The sequence below is a fragment of the Morchella importuna genome, assembly GCF_003444635.1.
Source record: "Morchella importuna strain M04M26 chromosome Unknown Morimp01GS006, whole genome shotgun sequence".
Taxonomy (NCBI): domain Eukaryota; kingdom Fungi; phylum Ascomycota; class Pezizomycetes; order Pezizales; family Morchellaceae; genus Morchella; species Morchella importuna.
Window position 1 is genome coordinate 1,276,966 of NW_025763403.1, and position 22,499 is coordinate 1,299,464.

The 22,499-nt window shown below is 47.1% G+C and overlaps 5 protein-coding genes across 5 annotated transcripts; 2 read left to right on the forward strand and 3 right to left on the reverse strand.

Moving 5' to 3' along the window:
* Nucleotides 1-561: 561 nt before the first annotated feature.
* On the reverse strand, nucleotides 562-2,277 carry LAJ45_03149 (uncharacterized protein; the record flags this gene model as incomplete). Its single annotated transcript, XM_046112738.1, has 4 exons — nucleotides 562-1,659; nucleotides 1,725-1,796; nucleotides 1,856-2,000; nucleotides 2,063-2,277. 4 exons carry the CDS (start codon nucleotides 2,275-2,277, stop codon nucleotides 562-564), a joined length of 1,530 nt encoding a protein of 509 aa, XP_045974227.1.
* A 2,482-nt stretch (nucleotides 2,278-4,759) lies between these two features.
* On the forward strand, nucleotides 4,760-6,450 carry LAJ45_03150 (uncharacterized protein; the record flags this gene model as incomplete). The annotated part of the gene is made up of 7 exons (XM_046112739.1): nucleotides 4,760-5,050; nucleotides 5,116-5,248; nucleotides 5,314-5,373; nucleotides 5,427-5,490; nucleotides 5,539-6,145; nucleotides 6,214-6,343; nucleotides 6,398-6,450. The coding sequence occupies 7 exons, from the start codon at nucleotides 4,760-4,762 to the stop codon at nucleotides 6,448-6,450; spliced, it is 1,338 nt and encodes a 445-aa protein (XP_045974228.1).
* A 2,899-nt stretch (nucleotides 6,451-9,349) lies between these two features.
* LAJ45_03151 (uncharacterized protein) lies at nucleotides 9,350-9,943 on the reverse strand (the record flags this gene model as incomplete). Its single annotated transcript, XM_046112740.1, has 1 exon — nucleotides 9,350-9,943. One exon carries the CDS (start codon nucleotides 9,941-9,943, stop codon nucleotides 9,350-9,352), a length of 594 nt encoding a protein of 197 aa, XP_045974229.1.
* Nucleotides 9,944-14,201: 4,258 nt separating this feature from the next.
* On the forward strand, nucleotides 14,202-17,063 carry LAJ45_03152 (uncharacterized protein; the record flags this gene model as incomplete). The annotated part of the gene is made up of 3 exons (XM_046112741.1): nucleotides 14,202-14,883; nucleotides 15,072-16,738; nucleotides 16,791-17,063. The coding sequence occupies 3 exons, from the start codon at nucleotides 14,202-14,204 to the stop codon at nucleotides 17,061-17,063; spliced, it is 2,622 nt and encodes an 873-aa protein (XP_045974230.1).
* A 1,192-nt stretch (nucleotides 17,064-18,255) lies between these two features.
* On the reverse strand, nucleotides 18,256-20,621 carry LAJ45_03153 (uncharacterized protein; the record flags this gene model as incomplete). Its single annotated transcript, XM_046112742.1, has 3 exons — nucleotides 18,256-18,912; nucleotides 18,973-19,713; nucleotides 19,773-20,621. The coding sequence occupies 3 exons, from the start codon at nucleotides 20,619-20,621 to the stop codon at nucleotides 18,256-18,258; spliced, it is 2,247 nt and encodes a 748-aa protein (XP_045974231.1).
* Between the last annotated feature and the right edge of the window lie 1,878 nt (nucleotides 20,622-22,499).

The window sequence follows — 22,499 nt, forward strand, 5'->3', positions numbered from 1 at the left end:
ATACAATCTCTATTTTAGAGTGTAGATTGAACGCTCCGAGATAGAACAAAAGTCGAGATGTTTGTAAAGCTGGACACTGTACCAACACCAAGATGGTGAGCTAAATTCTAATGCAGACTTTTCCTGTGCATCGGCAGCCTAGGGAAGGTCAAAGTCACGCTTAAAGCTGTTTTGGTAACAGTGCATCTTGAGCTGTCTCGGGGTCTTAAATAGTAATTCTTCGTGTGTTGCGCTGCATTATGCTAGTGGCTGTGACTATCTAGACGTAGGTAGGGTCTTTCGTCCGTCGACCCCACAGCTTGAATAAATCTGAGCTAGAATCGACATAGGATATATACTTTGCATATGTTATGGTTGGCAACTCCTAAGCCAACTCTATATTAAGTCTCAAGCCCTGAGTAAGTAGGCGCCCTGGGATTATGGTTCCTAAACGTACAAAAACTAGATACAAGTGCATAAACCGAGAAACCGAGCTCAAAAGAAAGAAAGTCCCATCACAGATTCTCACTCGTACCATGTAATACCCATACATCTATTCTATACAAAGCCCGCCACATCCTTCTACTTCGCCGCAACCTTGAACGGATGTGCCTCTGTGTTGAATACCCACTCTTGAGTTCCTTGCACGAAGCCACCTTCTTTGCTGTCGTCGAAGATCAGGTAGAGGTACTTGAGCACCTCCGCAAACCAAAAGCTCTCCTGAACATCGCTCTTCGAGCCACCACCCACGGCGTTGACGTTAGTGATTGATGAGTATCCAGTATCGGTTCTGCAATACTTGTTGATTCCCTGGAACGCTGCCCACGCCCACTCCCTGTACTTCTCATCTTTCGTGTTCACATATGCATGGTAATAGCTCTCGATGACCTCGGGGCGGAGGATGTAGTCGCTGCCAGTCACATAAAAACCGTTCTGCTGGAAGAAAAGTAACTGAGTCGCCGGTACGTTATTCGGGTTCCACGAGAAGCGCTCTGGGCCTATTTTAGTCACTGTGGCATTATAGGTGTCGTGACAACCGGATGTGAGGTTCAGTCCGAATTGCGTGAAATCCTCAACCCCTAGGGTCTGTCCGCCGAGGATGAAGTTTCCACCAATGAAGCATGTGAGATGACCTTCGTTCAGCGACAATGATTGCCCATTGTACTCGGCAACGAAGGTGATGTCTGGACGGGTGGTTGGGTGCGATTGCAGGTAAGTCATTGTGCTCTTAGCAGCCAAAATCCATCGGTCTTTGTAGGTGCTGAAGCGGGTGGGGTCGTAGACATACATCTTTATGAGATATTCATAAAAACTGTCTGTGCCGCCTGACCAGCCACCGGAGGCGTCAAGAAATTGGCCGTTGGTTATGTTGACGTTTGAGCCAATGAGGCCGGGGAAGGGCTCGGACGAGGCGGGTTTGGGGTTGAGGAGGTAGGATTCTCCTTTCTGTGCGAGCGCAGCGTACTTAGGGTCCCCAGTGAGATCAGAGAGACGCGTCCATTCGAGGACAAGGGTGCCAATTGTAGCAATCCCGTTGGTGGTGTCCGTGGAGCTGTTGGTGGAAAAGTTGATATTGTTGGCAGGGACACCACTGGCGGTGTTAAAGGCGAAGGACATACGGTCTGCGAGAGTTACGGCTTGGGTAAGGAGATTTTCGACAAGCGCAGCATTATACAAATTCTAAATATATAGCATGATTAGTTGGCGCGTTCTCGAGATGTTTAGAGTAAGGATGATATTCTTACAGTTGCCAGCAGTCCAGCATAGGGGCCGGTGAGGAGATCATATCCAGAGATCAAGCCACCAAGGTAGCGGATCTAAAAGGAAAATCAGTATACTTCTTCTACAAGGCAGTCGGTTAGATCGAACTACGCACCGTGGTCTCAAACAAACTGACAGTACTGGAAGTAGTTGTAAAATCAATCACTGCGATAAACTCCAACTGCTGCAAAACAACATCATCCATCCCCATCATGATCGCCGTGGTCAAAGCGTCAACCACCGAAGCCCCCCAACCATTTCTGCCGAAACACGCTGGTAAGGAAAAACTCTTTCAACGCGCAATATGTCAATGTTTAAATACCTAGAATTGGACCCTGTGTTTGACACAGGCCGAAGCTCATCCTTTCCATAAGCATACTTCACGTATCCCTCCCATGAGTGTGTGAATGCCTCTTTAATAGCATCGGCTCTGTTGACATCAGACTGCTTCTTGTGAAGAGGGATATTCAGCGCCGCCGCTTCCGCCGCGAAGCCGCCAGCAAGTATAGCGGGTAGTAGGGCCTTTTGGAATCGCATAATGACTGGCACAGAATGAAGGGATGGGACAAAAAGAGGGTATCCGTGGTCGACTCGGTGCTTAGGACATTCTCTAAGACGGACGGAAGCCCTCCATCATATAAATACTCGATATCTTCCATCCAGCAAAAGGATCTGTGTTCATGCCCCCGTGCCCAGAAGATCGCTGCTGCCCCATGCTAGTGTCCCTAATCTAAGTTCCTTTTGGCAATGGCTGTTGTATGTGTTGTTATCACAAGCTGAGCTTGGGAATATCTAAGATATATCCGGGGCTGTCTAACTGCATCAATAAGCTGTCCACTAGCGGAGCGACCACAAGAAGGGAATCATCTCCGCAGCATTTCTCCACATAATTTGCGAAAGCTTATGTTGCGGAATGTCGATCCTATTTCCACGGCATAGCAATGCCTAAATCTACAAATATACATGTACATTATTTACGGCTGTTGTTGGTAAATAGAAACATACAAGTATATGAGCCTACATGGAGCGCCGCGCAAGGAGCGCAAAGAGGGGATCCTGGTGTAATTGCGGGGAAGAGTTCATGGGTCTTTAGTCCAGTGATATATCCATGTAGATGCCTCTTAACTAGAGAAGAATTCTTTGATTCCTCGTGGTTTGGTTGTGAAATTACCTATAGGAGTTGGTGTTCCATTGTTTACAATGAGCTATTTCAGCACGTGCCCTGATCATCTGTCCCTGATTCACATCGTCGATCCGACCCAGCTAGGAGATGTTGCACCTGCAGAAACAAAAGCAAGTGACACCATCATTCGGATGAAAGCGAAAGTCAGGGGGTCATCTTGAGGAGGGTTCACACCTTTCGGGCGATATGCGGTAGGTACTCTAGAGTTTAATATACTCACTTAACTCCACAAGAAAGGCTTGCAGGGGGTAAAGGATCATGATGGTAGAGTAGCTCAGCATCTTACCTACCAAATGTATTATAATATTATCCACAAAAAGCTACGCCGTAGGTCCGTAGCTGTCCTAATGACTTGGATGGAGCTAGTGGCCTACGCTTAATCCATGTCGTGTCCTCCATTATTTTACGTGGCCATGAGTGGGTGACACGCGTTTTTATATATGTACATACCTATGTCATGTCGCCTGAAAATTATGTACTTATACGTTGACGACTTTCTTCAACTTTATAAATTTTATCGACTACTTTATGTATTTGGCCTCCCTTTCTGTGCCATCTACTGAGCTAGTGATTCTCTCAAGTTCACTTTTATCAGAGATGTCCGTCCTGCATTGTCGGCGAGGACGACGCCTTCTGCATCTAGAGCGCAATTCTCCGAAGTGAAAGTGCAATTCCTTCCACTGATGTCATGCACTCCGCCTGCACTCATTGGCTTCCCACCCTAGCGCCAAGAGCAACCCCGCAAACTTCAGGGTGAGTGCGGCACCCCACTCATGCAACACACGTGGAAACAAAGCGACATCGCATGTAAAGAAAGTGCGCATAGTGGGAGAAGTCAACTTCTCTTCTCCAAACCTACTTCATGTCAGGTTTCACGACGCAGCGGATGAAAAGTCGGGCGCCCAAAGTACGGTACGCTCCCTAGTTAACGATACCCCACAAGTACGCGCGGTGTATATCCAATATTTTCATATGTCCCATATAGAACAGTGTATTTTTTTTAAAAGAAGAATGAGATTCATTTTAGGGCACAGAGTCCTTTTCGAAGATCCTTCCACACTCTCCGCTCAGATATAGGGATATCGTCTGCCGTTATAGAAATCATAAAACTTAGTCTTCACGACTAACGTTTAGTTCCCAATTCAGCTTATCTCAGCTTATGATTGAGGCGTTACAGAGCAGATATCATATGCGCATATGCTCGACACTCCATTTCTTCCCGCAGAAAAAGTTAAAAGAAACCTTTAAAGTAGTTGCGCCGCATGAGTACATGTGCCCGAGCTCTCTTTCGGTTTTGGCCCGGTCTAGACATCTTATGATGCTATTTCCATCAATCGGAACGCACCGAATTAGCAGATCAGATCCTTAAAAGACCTATATTTTTGCCGATTTCAAATAATGACCGCCATACGCGGAAGGCCCGCAGACGCACAGCCACTAAGCGCTCAAATAGTTATCGAATGCATATATCAGAAAAGATACCTACAAAGAATTTTTTTCTTCTCTCCGCGGCCCGCCGGCTAGCTAGCTAGTTAGCATGACAGTTCATTCCGCAGTGTCGATATCGGCCTATTTATCCCTGACCCTCTAGCGCGCCGAGCCTATCATTGGCCCCCGTGTCTGCACTAGACGAAGTAATCGAAAAGCCACGTTTAGCACGTTTAGTACATTTAGCACCCTTCTGGCACCGGTGAGATGCTGATGATTACAGGACCCAAGAACCCGGTCTATAAGAGGGAGGGAAGGGAATGGAAGGGAGTGGACCGGGCACCTGGTTCCTAATACTCACCTGCCCTACCTACCCAATCACTCGGTATTATACACACATATATAAAAATGCTCCCTGAAAACCCCAACTCGCATATTGGCATAAATGCCACAAGCATCTCACAGCAGACCACGCCCTCATTGCTCGAGCTCGCAGAACAGGTTGCGGCCGCGGCGACGGCGATTGCGAAGCAGCTGAGGGAGAAAAATGTCGCTGAGCCGCGGCTCCATCCGCCATGTGCAGGGCTGCCTGATGATCCTGAGATCAAGGAGGCTAGGCAACAGCTGCTGGTTGCGTCGAGGGCACTGGGGGTGCTGTCTCATGATCCGTTGTCCCATTTGAGGGAGACTATTTTGCAGGTGTGTACGGTTCTTTTTATGTGCTGGATTAGGTCAGTTGGGTGCTTACTGGAGTGGGAGCGTAGTTCAACGAGTGCGCGGCACTGGTGCTCGTGGTGGATTGGAAGATTGCTCATATCTTGGAGTTGGACGGGACGCCGATGCATATTTCGGAGATTGCGAAGAGGGCGGGGGCGGCAGCGGACGAGTACAAGCTTGGTGAGTTTGTAAAGGTACCTCTATTGATGCGCTGAGAGCCGGGGCTAATGTGGATATGTGAATAGTTTCGGCGTTGAGAATGCTAACGACCCAATACATCTTTGCAGAGTTGAAGCCAGGATACTGTAAGGACCAATGATACATCAAGAAGCAAAGAAAGGTATTAACAACCCTCCAGTCGCACACAACAGCTCCTCAGTCTACCTCGCTCGCGAGGAAACCGAACTCCTCATCGGCCACTGGTATATCTTTCTGCCCTCTTGATTACCCACCAAGCTAACCTCCTCCAGCAACGAAGTCCTAGTCCCCAGCGCCTTCAAAGTCTCCGAAGCCATGCGCAAATGGCCCGCCTCCACAAACCCCACTGAGACTGCCTTCACCATCGGGCACAAGACATCATCCCCTTTCTTCCCCTGGCTCCTCGAGCACCCCGCACATATCACACGTTTCAACAAGATCATGCGCGTCATGGCCGAAAGCTCTTATGCCCGCCTACGCTCCGTATACCCCTGGCGCTCCCTCGGCAAATCTACCATTGTCGACCTGGCAGGCGGTAACGGGCACATCTCGCACCAAATTGCGTACGAAGCGCCCGAGCTGCGATTCGTGCTGGCGGACCTGGAGAATGCAGTCAAGGATGCGAAGGAGACCTGTCCGGTAGAGCTGAAGGATAGGTTCGAGTACCGCGTGGTGGACTTCTTTGAGAAAATGACGATACCAGCGGATGTCTACTTCATGAGGATGATCCTGCATTTCATGAGCGACGAGGACTGTGTTAGGGTTGTAAAGAATATTGTTCCGGCGATGAAGAAAGGGAGCCGCATCTTGGTGGCTGATGGGATCATTCCGAAGTGCGATGTGATGCCGGACCCGAAGCACCGCTATGTGTTTAACCAGGTTAGTAGCAGGTTCTTTACAAGTAGAGTTGGCTTGAGGGTGAGGGCGCAGCTAACAGGGTGCGATAGAACTGGAATATGATCCAGATAATGAACGCGAGGGAGAGGACGTTTGCCGAGGTCCAGAAGATATTTGCGCAGGCCGATCTAAGGTTTAGGTTGAAGCAGTGGGGCGAGGCGGGTGGTCCGCCGTCTTCAGGTGAGTTCTTGATACCAGCGGACCCGAGCAAGGAATATGGCTGACAACGTGAAGAAATCATTGAAGCTGTTTTGGCCGATGAACCGGCGGTGAAGTGGAAGTTATAGGTTGTAATCCTTGGCAAAGAATTGGCGAGTGATAAATTGTCGGTTATACACAACACGCATACATATGATAGTTTTATTATATTCTTGGAGATGTCTTCGTAAATAAAGCAATAACTTTGGTCGTACCGATGAATATGTTGAAAGTCTCTAGCGTCCTTTCTCGGTGTGATTAGATAATAAAAACCGAGTGCTCGAGCATGTCGCCTAGTCAAGAATTCCACGCCATCACAAATCCGGACACATTAGTTGGATTTCCCAATGACGTTAGATCGACAAATTCGGATTGCAACTGCAAATTTAATAATAGTACCACGGTTAGTGCTCCATCGACAGTCACTCGTTTATTACATAGCTTATTGCCCCGTTGAGAGCCTGCAGTGGATCAATTATCGTTCATTAGGGAAAGTGCTAAAGACAACTACTGCTAATGAAAAAACGTCCTACCCAAGATATGTAGCTACACATGTATTTGGCGTTATGAAACGCAGGTCGGATCATTAATTAAATTAGTTAATTACGGAAAGAATCAAATAGATATAGATAGCTATTAAAAAATCAAATGCATTCCCCCCCCCCCCCCCCCCTTTAAATTTCCGTTTCTTTCTTGCCAGACAAGTTAACCGTCAAAGTAACAACCGGCCACAGCCTACAGATAATCAGCAACTAACTACTTCCTTACCACGGCCCGCGCCAGATCTTAGGAAAGCTCAGATGCAGGGAAGAGAAACCTAGAGAGAAGAAACCACGATCGCGGGCATAGGCAAGCCAAGCCTATAAATATAGAAAATGGGTATAACAACATAATTGAGTACTGGTGCGCTGGGTGACCGAGGTAGAACCAGTACAGACAAGGTGCCACTGGCGGAAGAACAAGAAGATAGTCCTCAAGTTTATCATCATCCATATAATCTTCGAGTAGAAAGAAATTCACAGGCGGCAAGTTCAGGAGGGCCCATACATTCGCCTCGCAGTCTAGGACCCCGATCTTGAGGACCCTTAGGCGCGCGGAAAATAGACTATGTTTCCGCGCTCCCAGAAGATGTCGCCGCGACGCGCCCGCCTATGCCAATGTCCGGTTTGTGGGTGTCGTTCATACTGGTTTTGGCGATCTCTTCATGGCTCTTAAAAGAGTAGTCAGAATTTCTAATATAGATATGAATGTTGACTACGGCCAACAAACAAACCTACATGTATTCTTACAACAGAATTATATATTAGTCTCGAATATACGCCTCAGAAAGAGCGGGAAAGAATAGAATACCATAAACGTCACAGTGCTAGCTACTAGTGCTATAATTTACAGACCGGGGCCCATTTTAGTCGAATGGCATACGTGTACTGAACGGTCCCGAGCTGTTAAGACTCGTGCACTACCGTTCCTAACACAAGGTTGGCCAGTGGAGTAAATGCTTGGTCGTTTCGGGGGCTGTTTAGTAAGTGGAATAGACGTTTTATAGGCCCACCGAGGAGATCTGCAGCAATATCTGCGTATTTGGTCAGTGGAGCTTCTTTAAGTGAATTGCTCATTTCTGACATTTCTTCTTTTTGCACATTCTCAACACACTGATCATATATATTTCTCCTATAGTCCCTGCTGCGGCTTAAAAGTAATAGGAGCTAAGGAGGAGAATGGAGAGACGTAGGAGAAAGAGTCGAGGTGTGTTGCGTTTAGGTGAACATCGACATAACTACATGTACATCTATTTTCCCACACACCACATGCCTAGGTGATGGATAGTAGGCCGACCAACCCCCGGATCAGGGTTCGTGGGTATTACTTTCCAGCTATTTAGATCGTAGCTTAAAGGCTTTACAAAGCTAGCGAACATGACATTACATGCTCCAGAAAGAACGGAGTGAATATTAGGTCACGCAGAACTCAACTCACCTTTAAGCGGATATAGTATACTTGACGTTTCGGTTCCAAATCCTAGCTGGTACTTGTGAGGGATTTTGTAGGTTGAACTACGTAGCAACGTACAATCACTATTGATTACACGTGCTAGTAGGTGACATGACGTCGATGACCAAACCAGCACATTTTTTTATAACCTTGATATTTTGGTATCTTTTATGCTGTTAAAGCTGCCAAATCTACCAAGTATTATGTCTCAATCCTGTGGCTTGCGTGCGAGGCTCGCTTGATATATGTTACCATGTCTTAAGTTGGCAGCAATTATAATTAAGGAACAGCTTAAGGGATAAATTGAGATTTGCGTCTGCAGCTGGCGGTATTTGGGAGTGCGTAGGAGTATCATTTATTACCCAAAGGCTCACTTTCTTTTGTGTTACACTAAGAATAGATCTTTATAATCTTATGTATAGGTGTTTCTGAGTTCTCTCGGCCGCGGTTTCTTGGAGGAGTGGAAATTAACATATATCCGAATTGTGTTGTAGCTACATGTAATTAAGCTACGTATACGTACGGCCTCTGCTGTTAATTTAGGCGGTCGATATATCTTTCAACACCCTTTCTTCACTTATTTCGCCCCTTTCCCCTTCTTTTCATGATCTAGGCTCCCGGCCTGCATGCTGAAGCTCTTAAGATATTGACACTCTCCGAAAAATTTATTTTCCACAACCAAGGTACTAGCTATACTATCTCGTCTTAATTACATCTAAGAATCTCTCTACACACACACACACACACGTACACACACACATATATATATATATCATAACGTCCCAACTCCAACAAGACAAAATATCACCAACGTACGTCGCCCCGCCAATTCTAGCTGCGAATGAAAATATGGCAGAAAAAGAAGAGGAAATTAAACACGATATGAAACCATTTTTTAGTTACCCAGTCGATTGATTAATATATATAATTACCCGCGCCCCAGTATATCGACCAGCCAACAACCCCCAAACACTAAATTCCCTACCCATCGATCCCCTACCCGAAAATTCTGAAGAGCTTTTCGAACAAGCCCCTAGCACCTAACTTAATGCCATCGACTAATGTCCCCTTGTTGTCGGGTCTCTTGTATCGCCGGATCTCGAGCCGGTCGTTATATACAGCAAACTCGCTCTGAAGCTTACGAGTAAGCTTCTGATGCTCGCGGGCTTGACTCGGCTTGGGAAAACTCAGCTTCGCGAGCTCAATAATTATGGAATCAATGATATCCTCCATATCTAAGAAATCTTCATCACTGGTCGCATCCCGGAGACGGACAAAGATGGTGGTGGTACCCACCATCTTATCATTTCCATGATGGACCAAACTTGTTATCTTGGCATCAATTGGGCAAAACTCGCGGAGGCTTGCGAGCCTATAGCCGTTTGAAAACATTACTGGTCTAAGGACCCCAGCGATGTGGTCCAGCATTTGATTTGCTGTCTCTGGGTCAGGTTTGTGCCCTAAACAGTCGATGTATTCAACAACGGGATAGGTATGGCCCTTAAGAATTAAGGCTTGGACCGCAGGGTGAATCCAGGGACGATCTAGATCTCTGATATTTGTTTCCAAGCTGCCGGTGGTGGTGGACATTTTGAGATACTTCTATGATTATTGGTAAGATTTTAGAATTCTTCTAAAAATAATTGGATTTTAAAGCGCGGATCAAACTCACTAATGGCGTTCTGTTTGGTATCTAACTTTACACTCTGCTTAAAACTAAGAACCGAATTGCAAAGCAAGACCAACTATCCGGAATTAGTTTTGTTAAGTCAGTCTCTATAGTTGTTGCAATAGATATGCATGAAGGATCAACTGACCTGAAACTTCGCACGGATGGATAATTTCAGCAAGAGATATTTTCTGGATAACTTGGTACTAAACCCTGCACGTGTCAGTTGGTTAATTTCTGTGGGCTGAAAGAAATGTGTATGGATAAACTGACTTAAGAACTTGGCGGGTAGTTTGAAGTCAGTGGAATAGGTATAAAATTCCGGATTCTCTGTTGGTATTATGTTTCGTAATTATCCGCGTGCACTCTGTACCTGTTCTCCATTATATTAGCTACTATGTAAAACGTAAGGTCCATGTATCTATCTATACGTAAAGACTAACTGACTCGATTGGAAAAAAATCAGAATGAATTCAAGGATCTCAGTCAAATTATAGCTAGGGCTTCAAGGATCTAGAATCGATTTATTTAGTTTCAACAAGTCTTGGTGGGGTATTTATTCATGCACTCATAGACTAACGAATTAGATAGTTGATTACACACTACGCTTTTTCTTCTAGTAGGATTGGATGAAAGATCGCAAACGAGACAAAGAACTAGATATGGATGGTGATTAGTGAGGCTCATGAACTTGTCAACCAGCAACAGCTAGATGTATAGATGCACACACATATATATATGAAACTATATATTCATGTCCTTGCAAGGCCCGCCAGGGAGATTCGGAAAAATACTAACCGTTTAAATGGCGGGGTACAGTTATGGCCAATCTTGACTGCAAATGTGGAAATTGGTAAGGTTGCTGTGGCTGAAGTCGATCGAAGCTAACGTTGAGTTCAAGATTCAAGAAATATTTCAGCCTAGAACGAGTCCAAGATTACAGAACCCGCACTAGGTTAAGGAAATTTTCTTTCTCGTGAAGTTGAGGGAGAGAGAGTAACTCAAGTCACGAGAAATATTTCAGTCAGCAGTATATAATTAACTTTGGCTATCGTGATCTGTGGAGCGTGCATCTAGATCTAGGGCACTGCGACGTGCTAATTCGCGGTTATGCCCTAACCGGCTCAGGCGCTGTACCTTAAGACAGAGACTTCGTACGTTAAGCCAAGATGGCTGCATTTTTTAAACAACCACCCAGAGTTTAAGTGTTATTATATATCTAAATATTTAACGTCTCGATAATTACAATCATGAATCCTCGTTCGGTACCTTTCCTCGACAGGGTAATTGTGAATCGTGATCGAATATGCTCCCTGACACGAATATTTTAGGCTGTAGATGTGTAGGCAACGTAATAATCCAATTACCTTACTTGGCGTGGAGGTCTACATGAACATGCGTGTATGCGCGTGCAGAAACCTAGCTAGAGACAGCGCCGGGTCATATGGGATGAACTGAAAAAACCACTTTCGCTAAACAGGCGTATAAACATAACATGGAGATTTGCTGCCATGTGTTCTTTGCGTTGCCAGAGAACTAGGACCCGATCAAAACACACACTCAGACCAATTGGCTAAAGAGGATCGATGGAAAGCGAGACGTATAATTACATGTAATTACAACTCAGTGTTTAGGACTGATATCACGGGCGGAGGTTTAAAAGCTACGTACGTTCTGCTCCTTCTTACACATTATATTCTAAACTGAGCCCTGGGATAGTCCCGCACCCAGCCCGTTACTTGCAGCAATGGAAACATGGAAGCAGACGGGTTGGGGACGAGCCTGGGATTATTTTTCGAGTATCCCTTCGCGATTGATAACTCTTCTTTCGAGCATTATAGCTCTACAGCTCATGAATGAGTGTATATATATATCGAAACTTTGAAGCGATCGCAACCTGTGAAACAAACTCGTAGAAATGTTTCTGTAACGTACTAGAATTTATAAGTTATATTGGAGAGTCAATGCACTGCTACTGTACTGGGAACATGCACATGTCTAGCTAGGGCTTTGTGTACATAGTCTACTAAGCACTCTACTAACACTTTAATTCATCATTATTGTAATTTGGGCGCACTGGCGGAATTATTAATTGACAGACGTGCGCGCGCCTAGCTTATATACATGTATATGTAGAGTATAAGGCGCCTTAATCTTTGTTCACCTCGTAACCGCAACTTGCCACCGCAGTACACATAAGAGTGATCACGCATGTAGGATGATCCCAGAGATAATTAACTATTTATATCACACCATGCCTACTCAATAATTAACCTTCCATCTCTAGGGATAATGTTACAAGATTCAGAAGTTACTACTAGATGGACCGGAGTTCGCGGGTGATTACTCAGCGTTGCTGGATCTTTCGCCAATTTTTATGTCCTTGGGACAAACAGAAGCAATTTTGCTCATCAGGTCCGACGCCCGAGCTCTTCTCCATAATCTGATATATCTACTCCAGGCTCCCTTCCGGTATGAGTGGTCGCAGATACTTGTGACGTTTGGAACAAAAATATGTAGGCTGCCGTGATAATTTTTGACCCTTCACCCCATTCCTGGTGGCGCATGTGGATTAAAGTTAATGGGCCCTATCGCTCGATCGCTCTATGAATCACCTACATTACCTTTCGCCAATATTAATCGCCAAAGGGCTACGTAACCGCTCAATTTTAAGCTGGACCTATGCATGGTCTTTGATCGACTACCGACCTTGCTCTTCACAGGCTATCGATATATCAGATGGCCATACAAGTGACTCCGTAAGTAGTAGAGTACTGTCGTTCACGGGGTATTGGTAGATACTGGGTATTGGCGAATTACAGGTAAAAGTTGGCTTGGCTGTCTCTCTTTTGCCCTGTCCGCCATCACCCAGTATCCGCCAATACCCCGTGAACGACAGTACTGTCTACCACTACATATAGTTGGAAATCGGACTAATTGAATAAGACATAGTCTACATGTAACTACATGATTCCAGGCATGCTTAACTGCACGTCTAATATCAACAAATATCAAACCAATAATCAACAATCTTCCATCTCGAAGACCACGTTGCTCTTTCTTCATACATACCCCCGAGACCCAAGAGAGAAATTTCGAAAAATTAAAATCAGATAAAACAATCTCTACCAGATCTTATAGAACAGGGATGGCCTCGCTTATCTTACATACAGACCGAGGATGATGCTTGAAAGTCGAGACCCAGCCGAGGATGAAATGACACCAGATACACTACAAAAGAATTGTTCAACACCACTCCACGTGGTGTGCATTTTACCAATGTCTACCATACTGAAACACAGAACACTCGTGGTAACTTACGTACCCGGTTCCCCAAAGACAGATCGCCATTGGACTATGCCCTCTTGTTGCTTATTCGTTCCTTGAGAAAAACTCAGTATTTTGGTACAAACCGGTCTCTAACGCACTGCAGATGAGATCGGACACGGCTTCTTGCAGTTATTGTTCCAAGTGTCCCTTATATTTGCACGTCATCCAGAACCAAAGGACTTGGTTGTACAATTGTACACTCTTGAGCTTTCCGCCATGTGGAGTATCTGCTTGCCTACGATATCAATGTATCTGTCTGTCAGCTGTCAAAAAAGGCACCAACACCCGGCCTCAGTCAGTCAGTCCACTCAGTCAGCTACTCGGAAATCTCTAGTAATACTTTCGAGGCATTGTCGACTTATCCTGCACGCACAACATCCAACTCCCGCATACATAAATCGACGATAGTCCCTCTGATCTTGATTTTCGTTCCTGGAGTACGACATCAACATGCCCACTTCCAACATCTGATCTTGGCACTCCCCCGCTCTGAATATCCCCCCCCCCCCTTCTATGCTGGCGGCTGTGTGTGTGTCTGCCCGTCTGTCCTTGCTGTATCGGTGATGCACTTTCCTCATCTTCAGCTCAGTTGTGTCAACCCCAAGTCCCAACCACCACGTGTGTAACAGTCGCGTGCAATGATTGGCTTCACAACCTCTCACTCGCCTCCGTGATGTGTCAATAGCCGCTCTGTACATCTAGCATTCACTCTTGATTATCCTCTCCACTTGTAGCAATTATATCATCATTTCTATTCCTCCCCGCTCGCGCTCCCCCCACGCCCCCCCTCATGCTGTGTACGTGTAAGTACGTGTACCAGTTAAACCGGAACCCTCCCCAACCATTATTATGAGCAACGAGGAGTCACCCTTCAGAGGAGCCGGTTTCACTGTAACACAGCGGAGCCTCAATTTATCCCTGCTATCTTCGGACTTGGCGGTGCGCGACTTCAACTTGTCGTCGATTGTGCTATCGCTCCAGTACTCTTTCGATAGAGCTACCTACTCACTATTTCCTTATCTACATCGCGACGTCCCCCCTCCGTACTCACAATCAGTCTCCTCAACCGATTCTTTTGATTTCGTATACGACATTCCCGAAATGCCGAAGCCAGAAAGAGGAACGCCGGAATATGCGGCCTATAAGCAGGCGAAGAAGGACCGCAAGGAGCGCAAGGAGCTGAAGCCTTCGAGCGCAGGCGGATTGACGGTTGAGCGTCCGGTGTCCCGAGCTGGCTCCGAATTTTCATTTATCAGTAGCAAGGGAGGGTCTGACGACGAGGGCAATACGAGTCGCGGCGTAGACAAGAAGGGAGAGGGTAGGGGTCTCACGGCGTTCGTCCAAGGATATGTCGGGGTTGGGGCTCAGTTCGGAGGTGGTACTGCCGGGTATCACACGTCCTATTCCGAAAACTCGGGAGCGGAATATGGGCATGGACACTCAACCACAGCTCACTACAGCCCTGTCTCGGATTTTTCTTCTGAGAGTGGTGCTGGTGGGAAGCCATACATGGTGCCGCAGTATACTAGTAGTAAGTTGATGAGCTATTTCGGTGTATGCAATAGAGCCTTTGCGCAAGCATATATGTAGCCAGCTGCAGTTTTCGGTAACCTGATTGGTGTCGATCAATCAAGCTGAACCCGGCTCTGTTTGCGCAATGGCTTTATGTATTCATTTTTCTTTCTTTTCGAATTTCTCTAATTGTCGGCACGGAAACAGACTACCCTCCAGCATCATCAGGGCAGGCAATGATACCCCCACCACCACCAAGCCAATATCCACCCCCAGCTGCACCTTCTCCTTCACCTGGGGTATATTCGCCTCAACCACAATCAGGTCAGCAATATGGCGCACAATTGGCCCCATTTGGAGCAGGGTACGGATACCCGCCTCCCTCTCAAGGTTCCGGCTACGTTGCGCCACTACCTCCACCTTCTCCAGGCCCATATACCCAGGCAGCATCAGCTGCTGTTATACAGCCACCGCCGCCATTAGATCCGAAATACGGGCCTCCAATCCCAGGATTTGGAGCTGGTGTCGGGCAGTACCCGCCAGGAGAAACCCCTACGCAATATATTAACCCTGATTACTACGGGGACATAACTGCTGCATCTGCTGCAGCCCCAACTTCCAACCACCAGCACACCGGGTCCTCGTCGTCGATAAATGTTAACTATACTACGCAGCCTTCATACTCTCCAATACCGTCAACAGGGAAGGTTGATTCGTCGGGAAATGTCTATCAGATTCCACCACCACCACCATCTTCGCAGTACCAGCCTGGGCATAGCAGCTCCGGATCAGTGTCTCTTATTCCACCACCTCCACATCTCTCCGTACTTGGCGGAACAAGCAGTTCTGGGGGAGACTCCTACACATCCACATCACTGAGTAGTTTGGCAATTCCTGGAATGGCAGGCCTTTCATTAAGCTCCAGCCCCCTGGGACCTGGAGGTCTTCCTCCACCATCGCCGTCACTGCAACCCTACTTCGGCACATATCAATCCATATCTCCACTCCCCTCACCAGTCCTTTCACCTTCTGGTGGTTCCTCGTTTTACTCCTCCACATCCACCGTTACCACAACAACTTCTACCACCGGTGGTGGTTACGGCTCCGATGGCAGCTTCTCAATTGGCCCATCCTCACACCCATCTCACGGCATCCAGGTAACGCCTGTAATTCCCTCGCGGCCTCCTTCGCCACCATATGATCCGTCCGCCGACGCCAAAGAGCTTCTCTCCTCGCTCAAGCACTTCCGCCCCTCTGCGGCACCACTAATTCAGATCTTACCCACTCTCTCACCATCCCAAATTGTCCTACTCCGACGCGAATATAAACGCATCTTCCGGCAGGTCAACATCGCAAAGCACATCAAAACTGTTTTCGCTAACACCTCCTTCGGCAAACTTGCCTTTGCCGTCGCACTCGGCCCCTACGAATCCGAGGCCTGGTTCGCCAACTGCTGGTACCAAAAGCGCGAGACCCGGAACGAACTCCTTATCGAGGCGCTTATGGGAAAAACGAATGATGAGATCCGAAAAATCAAGGACGGGTTCAAGGATGCCAAGTACGAGAACTCACTCATGCAGGCAGTGCGCAACGAGCTGGTTGCCAATAAGTTCCGAATTGCAGTGTTGATCCAGTTGGAGGGCATGCGCATGGAGGAGAGCGCCAGAATCAATTTAGACGGCGTAAGAGACGATGTGCGACGGCTAGGGGAGGTGCTAGAGCGCAAGGACGGGAGGGGCGGTGGAGAGACAATGATGATTGAGATCGTTGTAAACCGCAGTGATGCATGGATTCGAGAGGTGGCCGCGCTATATCGAAACACACATGGGAGAGATCTTCCAAAAGCAATCATGAGGCACTCAAAGAACCTTGTTGTGCGTATATCCCTTATTTCTAGAACCTAGCAGAGACTAATATAACGGGCAGGGCGAAACATTGCTCCACGTAATCAACGGTGCAATCGATAAACCGCTACGAGACGCAAAGTTGATGGAGCAGGCACTCTCGGCATTGATAGAAAGCGGAAGAGAAGATCTACTCATCAGTAGATGCGTTCGTGTGCACTGGGACCCATACCACCTCGAGAGGGTCAAGCAGGCCTACAAGAAGAAGTTCAAAGTCGACCTAGGGAAGCGCATGCGGGATGCTGTAGAGGACGGCAACTTTGAAGATTTTTTGGTCAGGATGATCAGGGACTGATTTTTTCTTTTTAAAAATGGCGTCGTATGTACGGGAGTGTGTACTGTTTTTTATTTCTTGGGGACCGATTTTTTGTCTGTTTATTTGCATACCTTGGGTTGCAGGTTGGCGTGAGGGAAGCGGGGTATTACTGGCCATGGGTTATCAAGTGTGTGGGGGGGGAGGGTGAAGTGGGACTAACTAACGATTTGAAATGAACGACAAAAAAAAACCGAAAGAAAAAAAACACTTACGAATATCATCACATCTAGCTGTACGTACTCACTCTAGTCGTAGCTCTTTCTTTTCTTAATGTTTTGGAGCAGGTAGTAGGAAATGTAAAATACAACTATTGGCTACATGTATTTACACCGATCGCACATATGGTTCATGAATTATCACTCGATATATCATATAGTTCCGTGGTTTTCGAGTTAGGACTATGTGAGACTCGAGATCTCTTTCTTTCAATCGCTGAATGTTTCTGTAGTTAGGTGAAGTTTAATCAGACAATAGCATACAGTACTGATCACTGGAATACCAATATACCAAAGTTAGAGACATGAGCACGAGCTTTGAGCTTTAAATACACTGCTGCGGGTCAGTCACCCAGCTTGTGCTCATGGTATTCTCTGTGAAAACCGATAATCTATGTTTAATACAGCTAAAGAAAGTCCAGCCAGCACCAAATTGAAGGGCATATACCCACGGGAACCATCCTCCTCCATCCACATACTAAGACTACTGTACTCTATCACTGCAACCGATCTGAATTTCAGTATTGCATCGAATGATTACTTACTGCCCGTGGGCTTTTGCGAAGATTCTATGTGGTATTTGTACCCGGTGGCTGATTGCAACTGATAGAGATACATCAAACATTAGTACTCTGTACATGTTGTACTTGAGTAAAAAGGTGTATGTGCGTGCCACCACGGGATCCCGTACTCACTAGAAGTACAAGCACACCTCCCAACAACAGAACACCACCTCCACCCACCAGAAGGCGCGATAAGATAGACAAAATTACCAACGAACTTTATTAGACTCCAAATACCGCCCTGCCCACCCAATGCAACGCTATGACTATACAAATAAAAATAAAAATACAAATAAAAGTAGGCACACAAAGGCCAACGAACGTACAAATACATAAAAGCTATGTATGTATAATAAACCCCAAAACACAAGTCTCGCTCTACACGCCACTGCACTATACCTTCTCTCTAGAAGAAGACACACTCAAACTCGGATGCACACTAATCCTATTATCCCTCCCATAGCCCGCCACTCTACTATTGACAGTGCCCATATGGACGTAATCATTCGGGTCCGCCTTCTCATTCGGCTCGCCCCTGTACTGCTCCTCCATATCATTATAGTCGCGCGGGTCCTTCGGGCCCGAGCCACCAGAGCTATTACTTGTCGACCTGCCAAACGACGGGAACCTCGGTGGGGCCCTTGCTCCACCAACAGCAGCAGTTGGCTGCTGGTCACCAATCTCGCCACGAACTTTGTCGGTTCCGAACCATAGAACAGCAGTGCGGATGATGGCAATGAGGCAGACAAGGAGCCATACAGCGACGACGCAACCAGAGAGGATGGCTTCTTCTCGGAGCATGGACGCCCATTTCTGGATCAGCTTGACGAGGATGTCAGTGATCTTGTCAGCAGCGACAGAGGAGGTGTCGGAGAGAAATGATTGGGCGCCATCGGCGTCGGGGCCGATGGAGTTCTCGGCGCCGAGGGAGAAAGTGTCGTTGGGGAGGAGGGGGAAGGTGATGTGGGCGTTTTCGTGGACCCAGGTGAGACCGTTCTGGATACCCTTGACCTTGAGGCCGATGAGGCAGTTGAGGACATCCTTGATTGGCTATTTTCAAACGAAGTCAGTATTTTGGTGGTTTGGTCGAGGAATCAGATGTGTACGTACCTCAGCAAAAGGAGTCTTCCCAAAGAGGGTATCAACTCCATCGTACATCTTATCCACGAAGACAGTTAGGGTGTCATTGACCGCATCAGTCCCATTAACTACCCATCCAAAAAGTTCCCTGTTCAGTTCGGCATTCGTACTGTTGATTGCCTCGTTCGTCTTAGCAGCCCATGCCGTACTCGCCGCAGTGAGCGACTTGACAACAATCTCCGCAAACTCGCCGACTTCGGCAGCGAGCTCGGGGGCGGCCTTTTCAACCTGCTTTAGGACAATGTATTGCGCAGCAACACCGGCCAAACCGGCAACACCGAGTGAGAGCACAAACAGAGCAGGTGTAGAGGTGACATATGCAACCGCCCATCTAACCAGTGTTTGCTTACGGGCAGACTGGAAGACACCGGAGGCCTTGAGTCCAACGGTGGAGGAAAACGGTCTTGACGAAATGACAATGATGTCTATTGGGTCCCACGTGTGGCTGGGGTCGGCGATCATGTAAGCACGAGAACGGGTGGTGCGCCAGTTCCAGACTTCACGGTATGCCATGGGGATGATTGCCAATACAGCAAGGATGGCGATAACGATGATGAGAATCTTCTTGGCTGTTGCGACGGTTCCCTCAAGGCCATTGAAAAAGTCGTTGATGGAGTTGTTGTCGGAGCAGAAGGTGAGTCTCTCCTTTGGTGGTACAGGAAATACAGAGCGATCAAATTCATAGACCCCAATGGATTGATTTACGAGTTTCTGAAATAACAATTAGCTCTAGACACACAGACTACAGATATAAAGCAAGAATTACATACGGTGATTTCTTTAAATGGAATTCTGATAGCATTGTCAGCGGCCTCCTTGACCTCGTCAAAAGTCGGGATATTGTCCCTAATAGAATTCAAGGTACTATCAAACTCGTCCGGGATATTGATATTCTTCAACCCATCCAACGACGGGATATCCAGGGTCGGGATATTGATATCGATTCCCAGAAGAGTTGGCATGTTGTTGACCGTATCAACAATCTCATTAAACGCGCCCTCAAACTTCTGCACATCACTGTTGATGCCGTCCAGAACCTTATCCAGCGTGCCGTTAATGAAGTCCGCAATCTTCTCCGTGGCATCAAGCACAGCTCCCAGAGAGCCCTGCACAGCCAAAGTAATTAAACACACATAAGTCGACGTGAGGAGATTGACAACGAATACAACAATCTCCTGGACAGCCGTGATGGTCAGCAGCAGCGATTTCTCCATCGCCCTGACACCTGTCTCGATACTCTTTGCAGCGAGCTCGTTCACGCCGGCTGCCATATACGACGGCATAGAGGCCATGGCCGAGCCCATGCTCTCCACACTTGTACAAGCCGACAGAGCTTCTGCCCTAGCAGATACAAGATCACTGTCGAGTGATCTGGTTGCAAGGATAAGACGCACTAGGACTAGGAATAAGAGGAGGGTCCATCTGTTGAACCATACTTGTGAGAGGCGGGCCTGGAGACCCAGGTAGGGCGTGAGGTTTGGGTTTGTAGAGGGCATTCTTCGTTTTGAGTTTACAGCGTCTTCGTAGCTAGGGGCTTCGGCGGGGCAGCTGTTCATGGGGTCGTTATTGTAATGAGGAGCGAAACGCTGGGGGGCTGTAGTATCTAGCATTCCAGACATGGTGGAAGAGAAGGGAAAGGAAGAAAAAAAGAGTATTAAGAGGGACAAGGAATATGCTCAGCCAATTGGAGGGAGGGCTTTGTGGACGCGACTTATAATTTCTGGCCAGCAAGGTGGTAGTATCGTCGTGATAGAATTCGAGGTAGTGTAGTACCGGTGTATGTTATACGAGGATGCCAAATACTATTGAAAAGCTCAACTTCTTAAATTATGCACGTGTGTCTTTTGTTTTCCGTTAAAAAAGAGTCGTTAGAAGAATGTATCTGGCCAGCAGTCAAGAAACAAATGAAAAGAAAAATGAAAAGAAGAAAAAAAAGAGAAAGAAAAAGAGAAAGAAAAAGAGAAAGAAAAAGTACCAACTTCTCACGCTGCCTGGCTTGCCTCTGTGGAAAGAAGTGGACTTCAGTTGGCTTAATATGTGAATCTCGTTGATGGGAGAGGCCGGGGACGAAGGGGACATGAAACCCAAATAACCCTAGCTAGACAAAGGTGTCTGTATTTAACCACATCTGAATCACTAGTATTCACTGAACCTGAATAGCAGCAACCAACCAGAAGTGTCTAGCCAGCAGAACTTTTGCTTAAGATCGGCCGCCTGAGGAATCGGTGGCCTGAATTTGCCCGTCATAGTGCAGCGGTCATTGGGGCGTTGACAGCCAATAGAACCCTCCATTAACGTCGTTTCTCTTAAAATTCACTGCAGCCCTGTCCTGGCTCTGGGTCCAAAGCAGAGTAGTGCTCTTGTCCGCGGCTACCAGAGGTTGCGGTGGGTGGCCAATACCCTTTCTCTGGCTACTATTCGTATGTACCCTATGCGAGACCTTGTAAGATGTGCTTAAAGTACAGTAGTCGATCTTAGAATATTAGAGACCCCTGGGCTAAGTATTAACGGACGTCAAGTTTCGCTAGAAAGAAATCTTGGTTCCTGTTCCTGGTAGAACGTCACTAGAAGCCGCCGCCCCTTGCCTGCTTTCGGTACTATAGTGACTCGCATGGTAGATCCTTGCAGTGCAGGGTCTGGTTGGTTGCCTACTATAAATAAGCCTCAAACGAGGTATTCACTTCCCGTTCCGTGTCTTTTATCCCTCTTTTCTCCCGTCCCTTAATATCACCCGTTTCGGAAAGGCGTGTTTCCCCTCACCCGCTCCTTCTGCGAAAACCAAACCCTCTAATTTATTCTTCAGCCAACTCTGGCACCTGGTTGGGCGGCAGTAGAATGGGATATATTTGGCACCTAATGAACCCTTTTAGAGCGCCTACTCTACCTGGATAGATACATACATCTCCAACTAACTATGTGCAAGCCCTGCCAACCTATAGGCGCTCGTATTCTTGAGCTAAGAGGGAAATTTAGAGGTCTTCTCGTGATCTCTTTATTTTTCACTACGCGCTTCCCCTAACAATTAACACAATCAGCCGTCTCTCTCACATTCTCAGTCAGATGGGTATACTCACACCATTACACCCCGGGACACACGATATTGCGGTCTCGCAATAAGCACAGCCTGTGAAGGTGTTTCCCATCTGTCTGGGGCGCGCTCGCGGCATTGCAAATATCCACAACATGGCCAGTCAGTACCTATCACGGCTGGCCGTTCAGCTGCTCAGAGCTCTCATACGACTAGATACATGTAGCCAATGCCATCTCCATACTCTGTCTCCCCGGTGAATACTGAACGATGGGGGAATGAAATACACTAGCGATAAAAGCCGGTTGATACCCACTCCTCCTCTAGATCTCCCCACTATGAAACCCGCAAATCGTTCTGACCACAAGCTATCACTCGCTACCACCATGGCATCGCACACCGCATCCTTCAAACCCCCGGCCCTCCCCCATAGCATCCCTCTTGAGGCTGAAAAAAACGAAAAGACACT